Source organism: Strix uralensis, chromosome 4, assembly GCF_047716275.1.
Source record: "Strix uralensis isolate ZFMK-TIS-50842 chromosome 4, bStrUra1, whole genome shotgun sequence".
Taxonomy (NCBI): domain Eukaryota; kingdom Metazoa; phylum Chordata; class Aves; order Strigiformes; family Strigidae; genus Strix; species Strix uralensis.
The window spans coordinates 12,732,304-12,746,224 of record NC_133975.1 but is presented as its reverse complement, the minus strand read 5'-3'; the positions used below and the strand labels follow the sequence as shown (position 1 = coordinate 12,746,224).

The window sequence follows — 13,921 nt, the reverse complement described above, 5'->3', positions numbered from 1 at the left end:
TGCTTGTCTGAAGTCCCCATCAGTGTAATTTCATAGGGGAGTGTGTATATATATATATATATACACACACACACACATATATATAAAGTATGTATATAAGTATATACACCTACACATATATATAATATAAACAAATATTTATATATTTTATATCTATATAGAAAGCAAATGTACATTACAGAGTATTGTTTAACATCAAACCCAAACCTCATGTAGTGGCATGTCTTCAGCATAGAATACAAAGGTATTTGGATAATTAAGGCTACCCAGGGCAGAATTCAGCGCAAAAAAGCACCTCATACCAGCATTGACTTCAATGGCAGCGCGTAGATCTTTTCTTTCTTTTCGGAGCTGGGCCAGCCTATTCCGGAGTGCTTCTTTCCTCTTTAGCAGCTCCTCCTCTTTGCTTTGTAACCTCTTTGCATCTGCCTCCACCCGATTTTTGCCGTATTTGTACTGCTCTGCATCTGTATGTATTGGTTTGTAGTTATTTATGGTTGAAATTAACAGTAAAACTCTATAAACTATTCCCTGAGACTGAACATCACATGAAGCATGTCATGGTTTGAGAAACTGGTTTGCCATCCCTCTTCCACTGTCTTTTTCTCAAGGTCCATGATTCCTGCTCAGTTCTGCAGCACAGCTACGGAAATAGTATGGGATAGATAGCTTCTCCTCTACATTTATATGGGGAAGATGAGAAATACCAGTTACCTTATACTACACTGGTTTTGAAAAATGGCCTTGCCTTTCTATGGAGTTCAGAGGAAGGAAATAAGGCTCCTCTTTAGCTATGAACCCTTGATTTTTAATTGGAAAGGGTCAGAGGAAAAACTCATTTGCCCTTTTGCCTTGTTTCCATTCTTACTTCAGGTGCTTAATGCAAATGTCTTTTCTCACCTGACATGACAGAATACAAAGATGTTCTCATTTTTTTGATACTTGAGAGCTTTCTTTTTTTAGTTTCCCATATAAATGCTTTCATTTCATGGTTCACATGACAGGACCTCCGCCTGGGGATGGATGAGGAGCTGACTGAGAGATTATGGGTCAGGATTAAAGGGAGGGCAGGGTCAGGTGACATTATAGTGGGGGTCTGTTGCAGACCACTCAATCAGGAAGACCAAGCAGATGAAGCCATCTATAGACAGATAGGAGCAGCCTCATGTTCACAAGCCCTGGTCCTCACGGGGACATCAACTACTCCGGTATCTGCAGGAGGGACAACACAGCAAGGCATAAGTAATCCAGGATGTTCCTGAAACATGCTCATGGTAACTTCCTTCTCTGAGTGACAGAGGAGCCAAGGAGGAGAGGTACTATGCTGGACCTTGTTCTCACCAACGAGGAGGGGCTGGTGGGGACTGTGAAGCTCAAGGGCAGCCAAAGCTGCCCTAGCTCATGAAATGGTGGAGTTCAAGATCCTTAGGGCAGCGAGGAGGGCACACAGCAAGCTCACTACCCTAGACTTCAGGAGAGCAGGCTTCAGCCTCTTCAGGGATCTGCTTGGTACAGTACCATGGGATAAAGCCCTGGAAGGAGGACTGGCCCAAGAAAGCTGGTTAATATTCAAGGAACACCTCCTCCAGGCTCAGGAGAGATGCATCCTGACAAAGACGGAGTCGGGTAAGAACGCCAGCAGGCCTGCACAGATGAACAAGGAGCTCCTGGACAAACTCAAACACAAAAAGGAAGCCTACAGAGGGTGGAAGCAAGGGCAGGCAGCCTGGGAGGAATACAGAGAAACTGTCTGAGAGGACAGGGATACATTAAGAAGGCCAAAGTCCTGATAGAATTAACTCTGGCCAGAGACGTCAAGGGCAACAAGAAAAGCTTCTATAGGTATGTTGGTGATAAAAGGAAGTACTAGGGAAAACGTGGGCCCTTTCCAGAAGGAAACGGGAGACCTGGCTACCCGGGACACAGAGAAGGCAGAGGTATTCAATGACATTTTGCCTCAGTCTTCACTGACAAGTGCTCCAACCACACCGCCCAAGACACAGAAGGCAAAGGCGGGGACTGGGAGAATGAAGAACTGCCCACTGTAGGAGATCAGGTTTGAAACCATCTGAGGAACCTGAAGGTGCACAAGTCCATGGGACCTGATGGGACATACCCCTGAGCCCTGAGGGAACTGGCGGATGAAGTGGCTAAGCCACTATCCATCATATCTGAGAAGTCGTGGCAGTCTGGTGAAGTTCCCACTAACTGGAAAAGGGAAAACATAACCCCCATTTTTAAAAAGGGAAAAAAGGAAGACATGGGGAACTACAGGTCAGTCAGTCTCACCTCTGTGTCTGGCAAGATCATAGAGCAGACCCTCCTGGAAACTATGCTCAGGCACATGGGAAATAAGGAGGTGACGGGTGACAGCCAACATGGCTTCACTAAGGGCAAATTGTGCCTAACAAATTTGGTGGACTTCTACGATGCGGTTACATCATTGGTAGATAAGGGAAGAGCAACTGATGTCATCTACGTGGACTTGTGCAAAGCATCTGACACTGTCCCACGTGACATCCTTGTCTCTAAATTGGAGAGACATGGATTTGATGGATGGACCACTCGGTGGATAAGGAATTGGCTGGATCACAGAATCACAGAAACACAGAATCATCTAGGTTGGAAAGGACCTTGAAGATCATCTAGTCCAACCGTTAACCTAGCACTAACAGTTCCCAACTACACCATATCCCTCAGCACTATGTCAACTCTACTCTTAAACACCTCCAGGGATGGGGACTCCACCACCTCCCTGGGCAGCCCATTCCAATGCCTAACAACCCGTTCTGTAAAGAAATACTTCCTAATATCCAGTCTAAACCTTCCCTGGAGCAACTTGAGCCCATTACCTCTTGCCATTACCTCTTGTTCTATCACTTATTACTTTGTTAAAGAGGCTCATCCCCACCTCTCTGCAACCTCCTTTCAGGTAGTTGTGGAGGGCGATGAGGTCTCCCCTCAGCCTCCTCTTCTCCAGACTAAACAACCCCAGTTCCCTCAGCCGCTCCTCGTACGACATGTGCTCCAGACCCTTCACCAGCTTCGTTGCCCTTCTCTGGACACGCTCGAGTCATTCAATGTCCTTTTTGTAGTGAGGGGCCCAAAACTGAACACAGGAATTGAGGTGCGATCTCACCAGTGCCGAGCACAGGGGTAAGATCCCTTCCCTGCCCCTGCTGGCCACTCTATTTCTGATACAAGCCAGGATGCCATTGGCCTTCTTGGCCACCTGGGCACACTGCTGGCTCATGTTCAGCCAGCTGTCAATCAACACCCCCAGGTCCCTCTCTGACTGGCAGCTCTCCAGCCACTCCTCCCCAAGCCTGTAGCGCTGCTGGGGGTTGTTGTGGCCCAAGTGCAGCACCCGGCATTTGGCCTTATTGAAGCTCATACAGTTGGCCTTAGCCCATCGCTCCAGCCTGTCCAGATCTCTCTGCAGAGCCTCCCTACCCTCGAGCAGATCAACACTCCCACCCAACTTGGTGTCATCTGCAAACTTACTGAGGGTGCACTCGATGATCACATTCAAAGAGTTGCGGTCAACGGCTTGATGTCCAAGTGGAAAGCAGTGATGAGTGGCATTCCTCAGGGGTCTATATAGGAACCAGTGCTGTTTAACATCTTTTTTAGCAGCATGGACAGTGGGATTGAGTGCACCCTCAGCAATTTTGCCAACAACACCAAGCTGTGTGGTGCGGTCAACATGCTGGAGGGAAGGGATGTGCCATCCAGAGAGACCTTGACAGGCTTGAGAGGTGGGCCCATGAAAACCTCATGAAGTTCAACAAGGCCAAGTGCAAGGTCCTGCCCATGGATTGGGGCAATCCCAAACACAAATACAGGCTGGGTGATGAGTGGATTGAAAGCAGCACTGCGGAGAAGGACTTGGGGGTATTAGTGGATGGAAAACTGACTATAAGCCAGCAATGTGCACCTGCAGACCAGAAAGCCAACCGTGTCCTGGGCTACATCAAGAGAAGTGTGACCAGCAGGTGGAGGGAGGTGATTCTACCACTTTACTCCACTCTCGTGAGACCCCACCTGGAGTACTTTGTTCAGCTCTGGGGCCCTGAACCTTTCCCCAATAAGGATATGAACCTGTTGAAGTGAGTGCAGAGGGGGGGCCATGAAGATGATCAGGGGGCTGGAGCACCTCTCCTACAAAGACAGGCTGAGAAAGTTGAAGTTGTCCAGAAGAGAAGGCTCTGGGGAGACCTTATAGTGGCCTTCCAGTACCTAAAGGGGGCTTACAAGAAAGCCAGAGAGGGACTTTTTACAAGGGCATGTAGCGATAGGACAAAGAGTAACAGTTTTAAACTGGAAAGGGGTAGATTTAGATTAGATATAAAAAAGGAGTTCTTTACTGTGAGGGTGGTGAGACACTGGAAGAGGTTGCCCAGAGAAGCTGTGGCTGTCCCCTCCCTGGAAGTGCTCAAGGCCAGGCTGGATGGGGCTTTGATCAGCCTGGTCTAGTGGAAGGTGTCCTTGCCCGTGACAGGGCGGCTGGAACTAGACGATCTTTAAGGTCCCTTCCAACCCAAACCATTCTATGATTCTATGTATCTGTGGTCTAATTTATAATCACAGCCTCCCCTCTACCTATGCTTCAGTTGCAGACTCAAAGAAAATAGGTCAGCTACCAGATCACTTTATCTGTCTGCCTAACTGAAAGCAAACTCAAGGAGACTAAGCCATTCCTGACAAATAGTTGTCAAACCAGTTTCAGCTCCTCTTTAGTAACTGAGATGCCTTTACTCCCACAACCATCTATACCAGTACCAATTGACCTGCATAGTTAGAAATATACATACTTTTTTTCCTGAAGCGTATCCCAAATTTCTCTTGTTGCCATTAAATCCATGATTTCTTAAAAATTTATCATGGAATGAAACAAACACATTCACTCCTTCTCTAGAAGCCATACTTTTGATTCCGTATTTAAAAATATGATTATAGCTCTTTTTTGTCATCTTCTTTACACAAAGCAATCCCTGTTAGGGATTTCCTAGAGGCAAACCAGCTGACCAGATGAACCCTCTTTCTGATCATGCTACTCACCAATTGAAATCTCCTCTCTCTGAGGAAGCTTTTGAGCTGTGTGGTTGTCTTCATTATTTTGTTATAACTTTTTCTTTCACATTAGTGATAATAGTAAGTCCACTTTTGAGCAAACTAATGTTCTCATGTCTTTCCCAGCTCATTCTCCTCTTCCAATAGGAATACAGAACTACTCTCTGCTCCAAATGAAGAATCATTACCCTTTTTTTTTTTTTCCTGGTGCCCTCATGACTTTGCAGCTACAGGTCCACATTTCATATTTCTTGTTCCCATATGACAACCTTTTATGTCTTGGCATAGCTGGAGTACTAATGAGTCACTAATGCACAAAGTATCTCCTGCTTAAAGTCTCCTGCTCAGCTTCTCAGCCACAGAAGAGCCACAATGGTTCTTTATCTTGTTTGCTAAGACAGCTATTTTGGGTATCCTCATGACTCCATTCACAAGTGAGGCAGCAGTAAGGAGAGATACTTACTGGATGCAGTGCGCTTCACACATGATACCGATTCAGATTTCTTTGGCTGGCTATTTAAAGTTCTCCCTTTTCCAGTGATCCCGTTAGCAGTCGCAGGAGGCTTCTTACCTTTAAACTGTTTGAAAACAAAAGTACAAATGGGCTCCAGCTAGTCCTGTGCCACTGGCATCAGTCACCCTTCCATCAAGGGCAAAGCTTGACAAAAAGCCACCTGCTTGGAGAGCCTTAATAGAGCACTTTGATTGAGCTGGAGATTGTGCCTCCTCCAGAGATGTTGTCTCTGAGAGCTGCCTGCTCATCAGGAGCTGCACCAGCAACCACAGGATAACAAGGGGATGAACTCCCCATCTCTGGTGGCATCATGGTCTCCAAGTTATTTAAAACCCTTGCATTTACTGTATTAAAAAAGCCATCGTGAGGCAGAAGAGTTGTACCTTCGAATAATTTTATACAGTGAAGACTCCTGAAACACAGGTTTGTCAGAGTTAATTTCATACAGAAAAACCCAACAGGGTTTGCCATACAAAAATTCAACACTGTTTCTTATTTATTATATGACCTTGCCATCCTTGTGGTGCATAGATTTTTTTTTACACAATATAATTATTACATATTTTAAAATATCAATTTCCTCTTATACAACCTCTAACTACTAATTAAAAGCTTTTCTTACCTAAAAAAACCTCTCATGATGGCCAGACAAGCTCACAAGATTACCAGAAACAGCACATTTTATGTCTGAGGGGTTTCCATTTAGAGGGCTCCCCTGCAATGAACTGAACCTTGGGAAGAGCAACACTGTCCTGACTAATCGTAGTGTTTCCATGGGGATGCCCTAGCTGAGCACAGGATGCCTGTGCCATGCTCTGTTCACCTGCTTTCAAAAGCTTTTGAGGACTAAACTGGGAGTGCAATGAGAAGCCTGCTGCTTCAGTCAAGGATCAGGGCAATTTATTGCTTAGGTCCACTGCAACTTTACTGAATTCTACAAATTCTGCAACTTTACTGAATTTTAATATCCCAATATTAAGTTTTTGTAAGGGTTAAGTGAGTTAACATGCAATATGACAGGTACCTTATACAAGGGAAACACTTATCTAACTGTTCAATTTCAGATTAGATTGAAAACCCCCCATCTTTGTGGTATATTCACAGGCTTATGCCAGTGACCAGCTTTTGGAGACTGGCTACAGGCTCTCAAGAAGGTCCCTGGTGTGGCTGTGAGCAAGGCTTGCTCTACCCCCCCTTGCTGGGGTCTGCCTGTCTGCTCCTGAGTCTGAGAACACAGGATTTCATCTGCTCCGTAGCTTCGCATTTCAGCTGAGATCCAGAAGCCTGAGGCCACACTCAGAAAGCAGCACAGACATAGTCTTAGTTTTTTTCAGGGGAAGAAAATAACAGGCAGTAATTTAAATATGGTACATACACTATAAATAATATAATTTAGTATATATATAATATATGTTATGATATATATCTATATTGACAATATATATAACCATAGTATATACAATATACAGATTAGTAAAATTCTAGAGGGGCAAATTTGCTGTCACAGACAGGTCATACTTCACTTTTTTTTTTTAAGTCATCACTAGGCGGCTAGATATGCATTCAGGTTAAATTTGGAAAGTCACATCTATTTTTTTGTTATTATCCGCAATCTGTAAATCATCAAGAACTTGTGGGAAAGCCTTTCCCAGGTGCCAATACTTCCACATCAGAATTTACAACTTAGCAAACCTGTTTCATTTGCAGTGGGCTCATGACTTAAGTCCACGCACTTCAGTGCTAACACTAAGGGACTGAAATAGCCCAAGGCCCTTAAGATAACAACCAGATAAACCCAACAGCCAAAAAATAAAAAGCTTTGTTAAGTATTAAATAGTACAGTACCTGCGAGCCAGATCCCCTCCCCACAGCAGAGGTATTAGTGACAGACTGAGCAGAAGACAGATTGGATGAGACAGGGTATTTGTAATGGTTAGAGGAGAGTTTGTCAGTAGATAGCCTATTGGGTTTTCTGTCAGCTGGCGGATAGCGCGCAAAGATTTTTGGAGATGGCAAGTTATCGTACAGGCCTGCGTTATCATAAAGCATTTCTTCTCCAATGTTCCTGCTACGAGAAGAAGGAAAGCCATCTTCTGGTTCCCACTGCAACACATACACTTTGGCAGTTAGTAAACAATACACCATGCAGAACCTCCTAAGTGAAATTAAAACATTAGTAATTCTTTAGACTGTAGCAAGCCCCTGGTGTTTAGCAAGCATATGCTTATTGCTTACACTTGAGTCAAACTATTTAGAAAGTGTGGAAGGACACAGCGTGGAAAGGAAGCATTGCATTACATGGCTTGTAGCCTCAGTCTTGTGCATTTTCCATAGTATGAGCAAACTGGTACTATCCTATCAACCTTGCTGTTTCACAGACTGCACCTTCAGTTACTAGCTTTAGCACTGAGGGGGCACAAGCAGACTGTGTTAACAGGGGGATACTCACAGGCTACACAGGTGAATCTGTGGGATTACATCTGGTACATGAGTTGTTAAAAGTAATATGGCCTAACAGCAGAAGCCAAGAGGGTTTTTTCTTTTTTTTTCTTTTTTTTTTTTTCTTTCTTTCTTCAGGCTATGTCTTTCCAGTGAATACCAGCTGCTGGTATGCTAGCATTTTATTTGCTGGAGAATTATTATTCTGAGCTAGTCAGCTAAAATAGCTACAGGCCATTCTTTTTTTTTTTTTTTTTGTCTTTTCAGGAAAAAGAAAAGCTCAACAACAATACTTCAGTGATTCATTCAATTCATCTTAAAAGAAACCAACCTGGTTGCCAAATATCCTTCCTTAATCCATTCTGGCTGTGGCAGTACGCTACTCATACAAAGGCACGAGCACATCCAAGAACTACACAAACAGACTACTCACCACACATGTGGTTGTGTGCTGTTCCCAAAAGGGGCTTTCTACCATCCTTCTGACATTACTAAGCCATAATGGAGCAGACCCATTTAAGAGCTGAAACGGGCTGTAGCTCCCCTGTAAATCTTCCTGAGGACCACATATTTTTATGCGTAAACATCCACTATGTGTTAAATCCTATTACACATAGGCCTACGGATCAGCTCTGCAATTTATGAAGATGGAAGTAATCACTGTTGTTCTCCTTTGGGATGAGCAGTACCTGCTGTCATAAGCAATGCAGCCCCAGGGATTAAGAAGTGTTTGGTTTTTGGGTTTTTTTTCAACAGACACCAAAAAGTGCCTGGTGTAAGTGAGTCCTTAATTTTGCCAGGTCCAGTGTGATCTAAAAAATACCCCCTCAAGTGAGTATTATATTCAAGGACTTAGCAACAAACTGTCAACACGCAACTCCTTTCTAAATGCACATTGGCTCATGTGCAGGCTAATGTAAAGAGTATGTCCTATACTCCTAATACTCTGTAGGTGTGAGTGAAGTTTGCAGCCTTCAACCAAAAAAATAGGAGTTCATTTGGGAATTGCCCAGTGCGGCTTTTTAGATAATACAATTTTCAGATGTCCATGCATTCAACACATGCAAACCATTTGTTCTGTGCAAATTCAATTCTTACCGATCCATTTATGCAGGGAACATCATCGTAATGAAGTGCCATTCCACTCGGACAGGCGTAGCCATTGGCAGTGCTTCCCCGATACGGATTTGTAGAAATAACTCGCCTGTTCATGAAACTGAGTAAAGCAAAATAAAAATAATAAAAAGCAGTGCTTTAACCTAAGTCTAAATGATGATTCAGTGGTACATTCCCTGTATCTGATTATGTAGCCTGGAAGCACATATCTTCTCACTTTCTGCAGGACAGTTTTCCTTCTTTTGCTACTCACATGTTGCTGCTAGCAGCCAATATTACACCATATGTTCCTGTACTCCATTCTTACAGTGGGGATATGACTGTGTAAAAGCCAGGAGGGCAACAGCTGTAACTGCTCAGTGGCATGTTTACATGGGAACCTGCTGATCTATCTTATAAATCAGCTTGCCAGTGTCTCATAAAAGTTCCCTTGTTGTCTGCACTGGGGAGAAGCAGGTGTTTCTGGGTGCATGCATTCTCAGGAGGTATGTGAACTTAGGAACCGAGAGAAACAAGGATCAAATCCAGCAAAAATTTGAAAAAAAAGTGGAACTTTGATGAAGTCTAAGTTAACATATCTATCAAAATTTGCTGAATAATTACTTCCTCAAAATCTGGGAATTTTTCTTTTTCATATCAGAAGTTTTGGCTGGGTAAAGTGTGCACAATGGCACTATACTTCCCAACTCTGTCTGGGTAACTGCACGCAAAATACTCTCTCTGCTCATTCTTGCTATGTTTCACACAGTGGATCTGAGTCTTCTGGAAACTTCAAAAAGGATATACATATAGATATACATATATGTATTCCCCCACCCCCTCAATCAACATTGTAGCTTGTTTTACTGGAATTCCGCAGAACACATGCAAGATATCATGGACTACAATGGGTTTGCAAAGGTCTAATAACGCAGAAAATGGCAGAATCATGCCCTGTAGTGATAACCACCCCAAGGGTGAGCTTTCCTTTGTAGCAACTGCTAAAATTGAATGAGGTATAGAGTGAGATCCCTAATAATTCCTATAGCTTCAGGTGTACATGAATGGGAAAACAAAGCTTTCCGTCCCAAACAATGGAACTATTCAGACTCTGTGCTGACATTCATAAAATATGATAAAGCCCTACTAAAGCAGAGTGGGTCTTCTGTAGCGCTGGCTGGAGCTCAAGAATGCTGTGGTTTCAACAGTTGCTTTCTTTTGGCTTTGGAATAACATGGAGACCATTGAATTTCTCCTTCAGCAGGAGACAGACCTCATCCAACTGTGGCTCACCTGAGCTGCAGGAGACCCAGGCTCACAGGAGGGCCGAACCTACCCAGTTGGGTGTGAACCTTTTAGGGCAGTGCAGGGGTGGAATAATCATTAGACAGAAGCTTTTCTTACTTCAAACAAACAAACAACAAAAAGCCCAAGATAAATTCCATGGTAAAAATGTTTTTAACTTTATCATATCTCATACTTTATTAGACATTATTAAAGGGCTGCATTTATTTACCATTCCTCTTAATGAAGAGCATTACTCAAGTGTTTCTGGTTAGTCTGAATGACTGCATTGGAGTCATTACTGTATTTCTTTCTATTTAAGTAGCTTCAATGAGAGTGATGCATAATAACCATGTCTGAAAACTGTGATATTCATTAATGACATCTGATGCACCTGTAGTAACTATTTCTACCACCAAAGGAAGCTAAGATTTATCTAAGTATCTGCAAACACTTCATAAGCATTATTTCATTAAGCCTCATTAATCCTGTTTACAAATGCATCCACATAAGCTAACTGTATTCTGAAACTGCTAAATAGGAAAGGAAATGGAGAAAACCTGCTTGGAAGCATTTTTTTCTTCAGCCTTTCCAAAATACCTAGTGATTCAGATGAAGAAAATTGATTGGACTATTAATGAAGAGCTGATCATTTTGCAAATGCAGTCTCAGTAAACAAATAGCCAATAATCCTGAAGTGACTGTGCAATAATCAAAGCTGTAATGATAACTGCAGTTAATTTGGAATACTGATATTCATTCTATAAAGTACAATAGTATTTTATTAACACTTAAGTATCATTTAATTTCTCCTCATTTTCTAGGAGCAGTTGAAAATCAGCAGACAGCTACTCTAGTTGTTTATCAACAAGCTCTTCCAGTCTTTTAAAGACACCCAATGAATGTTAACTAATTCTTAACAGGGGAATTCTGCTATTTTGCAAGTTGTTTGACATTCCTTTTTTAACATGTGGTCTAGTTGCATATGTTTTTTCACTTGGCTCCAATTAATATCAGATTTGTTCAGAAAAGGAAAGCCACGCAGTATTCAGGGGGAAAAGGTTTCCATTCTATTTCTTTCTTAAATGTGGTTATTGCTAGATGCTGACTGAAGCAAAAATACATGTCAACACAGGATAAACCTTTTGAGCCCTATTAACTTCAAAACAAGTATTAACATAAGTCTGTAAGCTAAGTGCATTTTGATTCTATCAAAATTATCTGGTTTTTACAAAACTGGGCTTGTGGTAACACTGAGTCACTTTGATTTCTATCAGAAGGCATTCAAACCAGTTCCTGACTGAAGCTGTGCATTTTCCCTCGTTAAAGCTCTCTTAACACCTCACTAATGGCAGCAGAATCTTCTTTTGGAAAACTCTGAAGCTTTTTTTTTTTTTTGCATTTTCAGGCTGTTTAGAGTTATGACATGCAGATGGGGTGTGATTCTCTAATGTATTAAGTCACACAAATTCCAAATTTGTGTATGGAGTCTCATTTTGCAGCGAGATGAGGGATAACGCCTTTGCCAGCTGTCTTCTCAGGCCATTCACTTTCTGACCATGGGAAACCATGGGGAAGGTCTGCAGCAGGGCATCCCACCTGTCCCAACTGTTCCTTCGCTCCCGTTTCTAAACAACCTCATCTAGCGAAGGAAAAATGACTATCTCTTCCCACCGAAGACTGCTTTAATTCCTAAACTGATTTGAACACGTATAGCACTATATATGCTAAGTATGCATTACTTAGCACAGGATCAGTAATGGAGAATTCACTGTACTGATTTGCAATTTAAAGAGAGATCCTGTGCGGCACCCTAGACACCTTCCCAATTTCCACCTCCTAATTAAAACCCAGAAATTAATCCGACTGGTGTGAGCTTGATGAAGTTTTTAATTAATCATAAAGAACTTGAGAAGGTAACACTGAGAATGTGACTACTGAAGACTTAAATTTGCTATACATTTTTAGTGTAAAACATGAACTACATAGCTGCATATTTCAGCATATTTGTGCTCTTCCAGAGATAGTTCTAAGTCCTCGGCCAAAATAAAAGTTTAAAATATAGCATTTGATATACTGAAAAGATGAATAAAGTTGGATAGTGTCTGCATCTTTTACAAACTTAGCAGGATGCCAACACAATAATCATAAACACATCTAACATGCTGTGATGCTGAAACACTTCAGGAGTTCAATATATGGCAAAGGCAGAGGTGGATTTTGATAAACTGTCTTGGCACCAGAGTTAACATATGAATATAAATTCTCAGAGTACTGGAAACAGCCGGGTAGCTGAACGCCTCTCACCAGAAGGTCTGTTTTGCAGCCTGGATGACGCTTGCCGTCATTTCCACATCGATGTAGTCGTAGTGCAGAGCTCCGGGGTCTGTCGAAGACCCTGTTTCCGCCAGCAAAATTCCTATCCATCTGCCCATGTCTTCAGAGGAGGATGCCTGCAAGGAGAGGGCAAGAACATAGGTCAGATACTTACTCTGTCACTGAGCTGAGCATTATTGCAAAAAGGTGCATTCTTCCTGGCTGACAAATTGCTACCACACTGTATGAGAAGCTCTGGTTTCTCTCTGCTGAGCTCCTAAAAACCCCAGGATTTCTTATTAAATCTGCTTTGCTAGAAGAAGTGCACTTTAAGAAAGCTATGTGCTCATCAGTTATGATGTAATAATACAAAGCAGGCAATCTCAAAAAAAGAAAAAAACCTAATCATTTAAGGCTAGTGGATTTAGATTCAAGTCATGCTTATTTTAGACTTCAGAAAATTGAAAGCTATAACAGAATTATTTTCCTATGCTAGGCTGGGGGATTTTAGTTAGCATGACTCCTGAGAAGAAAACGTTAGTGCTAAGTAGAAACGAGGTGGGTGGGAACTAAATAGTAGAAGAGATTTTAATGTTGTTTTTTGTAAAATTCCACTAAATTTGTCTAGATGATTGCATTCATTTTCCTAATGGCCCAAGTACACATATGAATACTATTAAAATATTTTTAAATTTTTCATATTTTTCTTCAAGTCACCAATTGTGAAGTTAAACAGTAGCAAAATAACTAATGGGAAAAGGGGGGGTAGAAGGAAACTGTGCGGTTTCTAAATTTGTTGTTCTTTTTAAATACTTCATTCCCTTTCGCAGCCCCTTGAGCTGCTTTGTAGTTTTTCAGCTCTGAACTGCTCACATACAACAGGCTTGGTTGTCAGGACAGGAGACTGATGTGACTTGCAGTTGGCAATGCAAAGTGGTCATAGTGTCCATCCTGCCACCAAAAGCAAAAGCGTGTCTCCTCTTATATCTTCACTATATTCGGCTTTAAGTATCTTCTCATTTCAGCTTTCAAAATATGATGAAGAAAGCCTCTCAAAAAATCCTGGCCCACCTAACACAGGTGAAGGTATAACCTGCGTAGTGCAAGGAGCATGCCAGTGTGTACACGTGCAGTGTCTCAAGAGACTCACCAGGTTGCTGGCACACTATTTTCTTACTGCAGAATTACCTTAATATGGAT

At 42.3% G+C, this 13,921-nt stretch overlaps 1 protein-coding gene across 5 annotated transcripts in view; it reads right to left on the bottom strand.

The window, feature by feature from the left end:
* AFAP1 (actin filament associated protein 1) overlaps positions 1 to 13,921 on the bottom strand; it is a 124,861-nt gene that overhangs the window by 9,717 nt on the left and 101,223 nt on the right. For 3 of the 5 annotated variants that reach the window (XM_074865684.1, XM_074865686.1, XM_074865685.1), the window contains exons 11-15: positions 12,713 to 12,858; positions 9,125 to 9,242; positions 7,433 to 7,690; positions 5,537 to 5,651; positions 303 to 467 (exon numbers count right to left, since the gene is read on the bottom strand). In XM_074865684.1, coding sequence (XP_074721785.1) covers positions 303 to 467; positions 5,537 to 5,651; positions 7,433 to 7,690; positions 9,125 to 9,242; positions 12,713 to 12,858 — 802 coding nt within the window. The remainder of the gene's footprint in view (positions 1 to 302; positions 468 to 5,536; positions 5,652 to 7,432; positions 7,691 to 9,124; positions 9,243 to 12,712; positions 12,859 to 13,921) is intronic. The other 2 variants (XM_074865687.1, XM_074865688.1) reach the window with 1 other exon arrangement.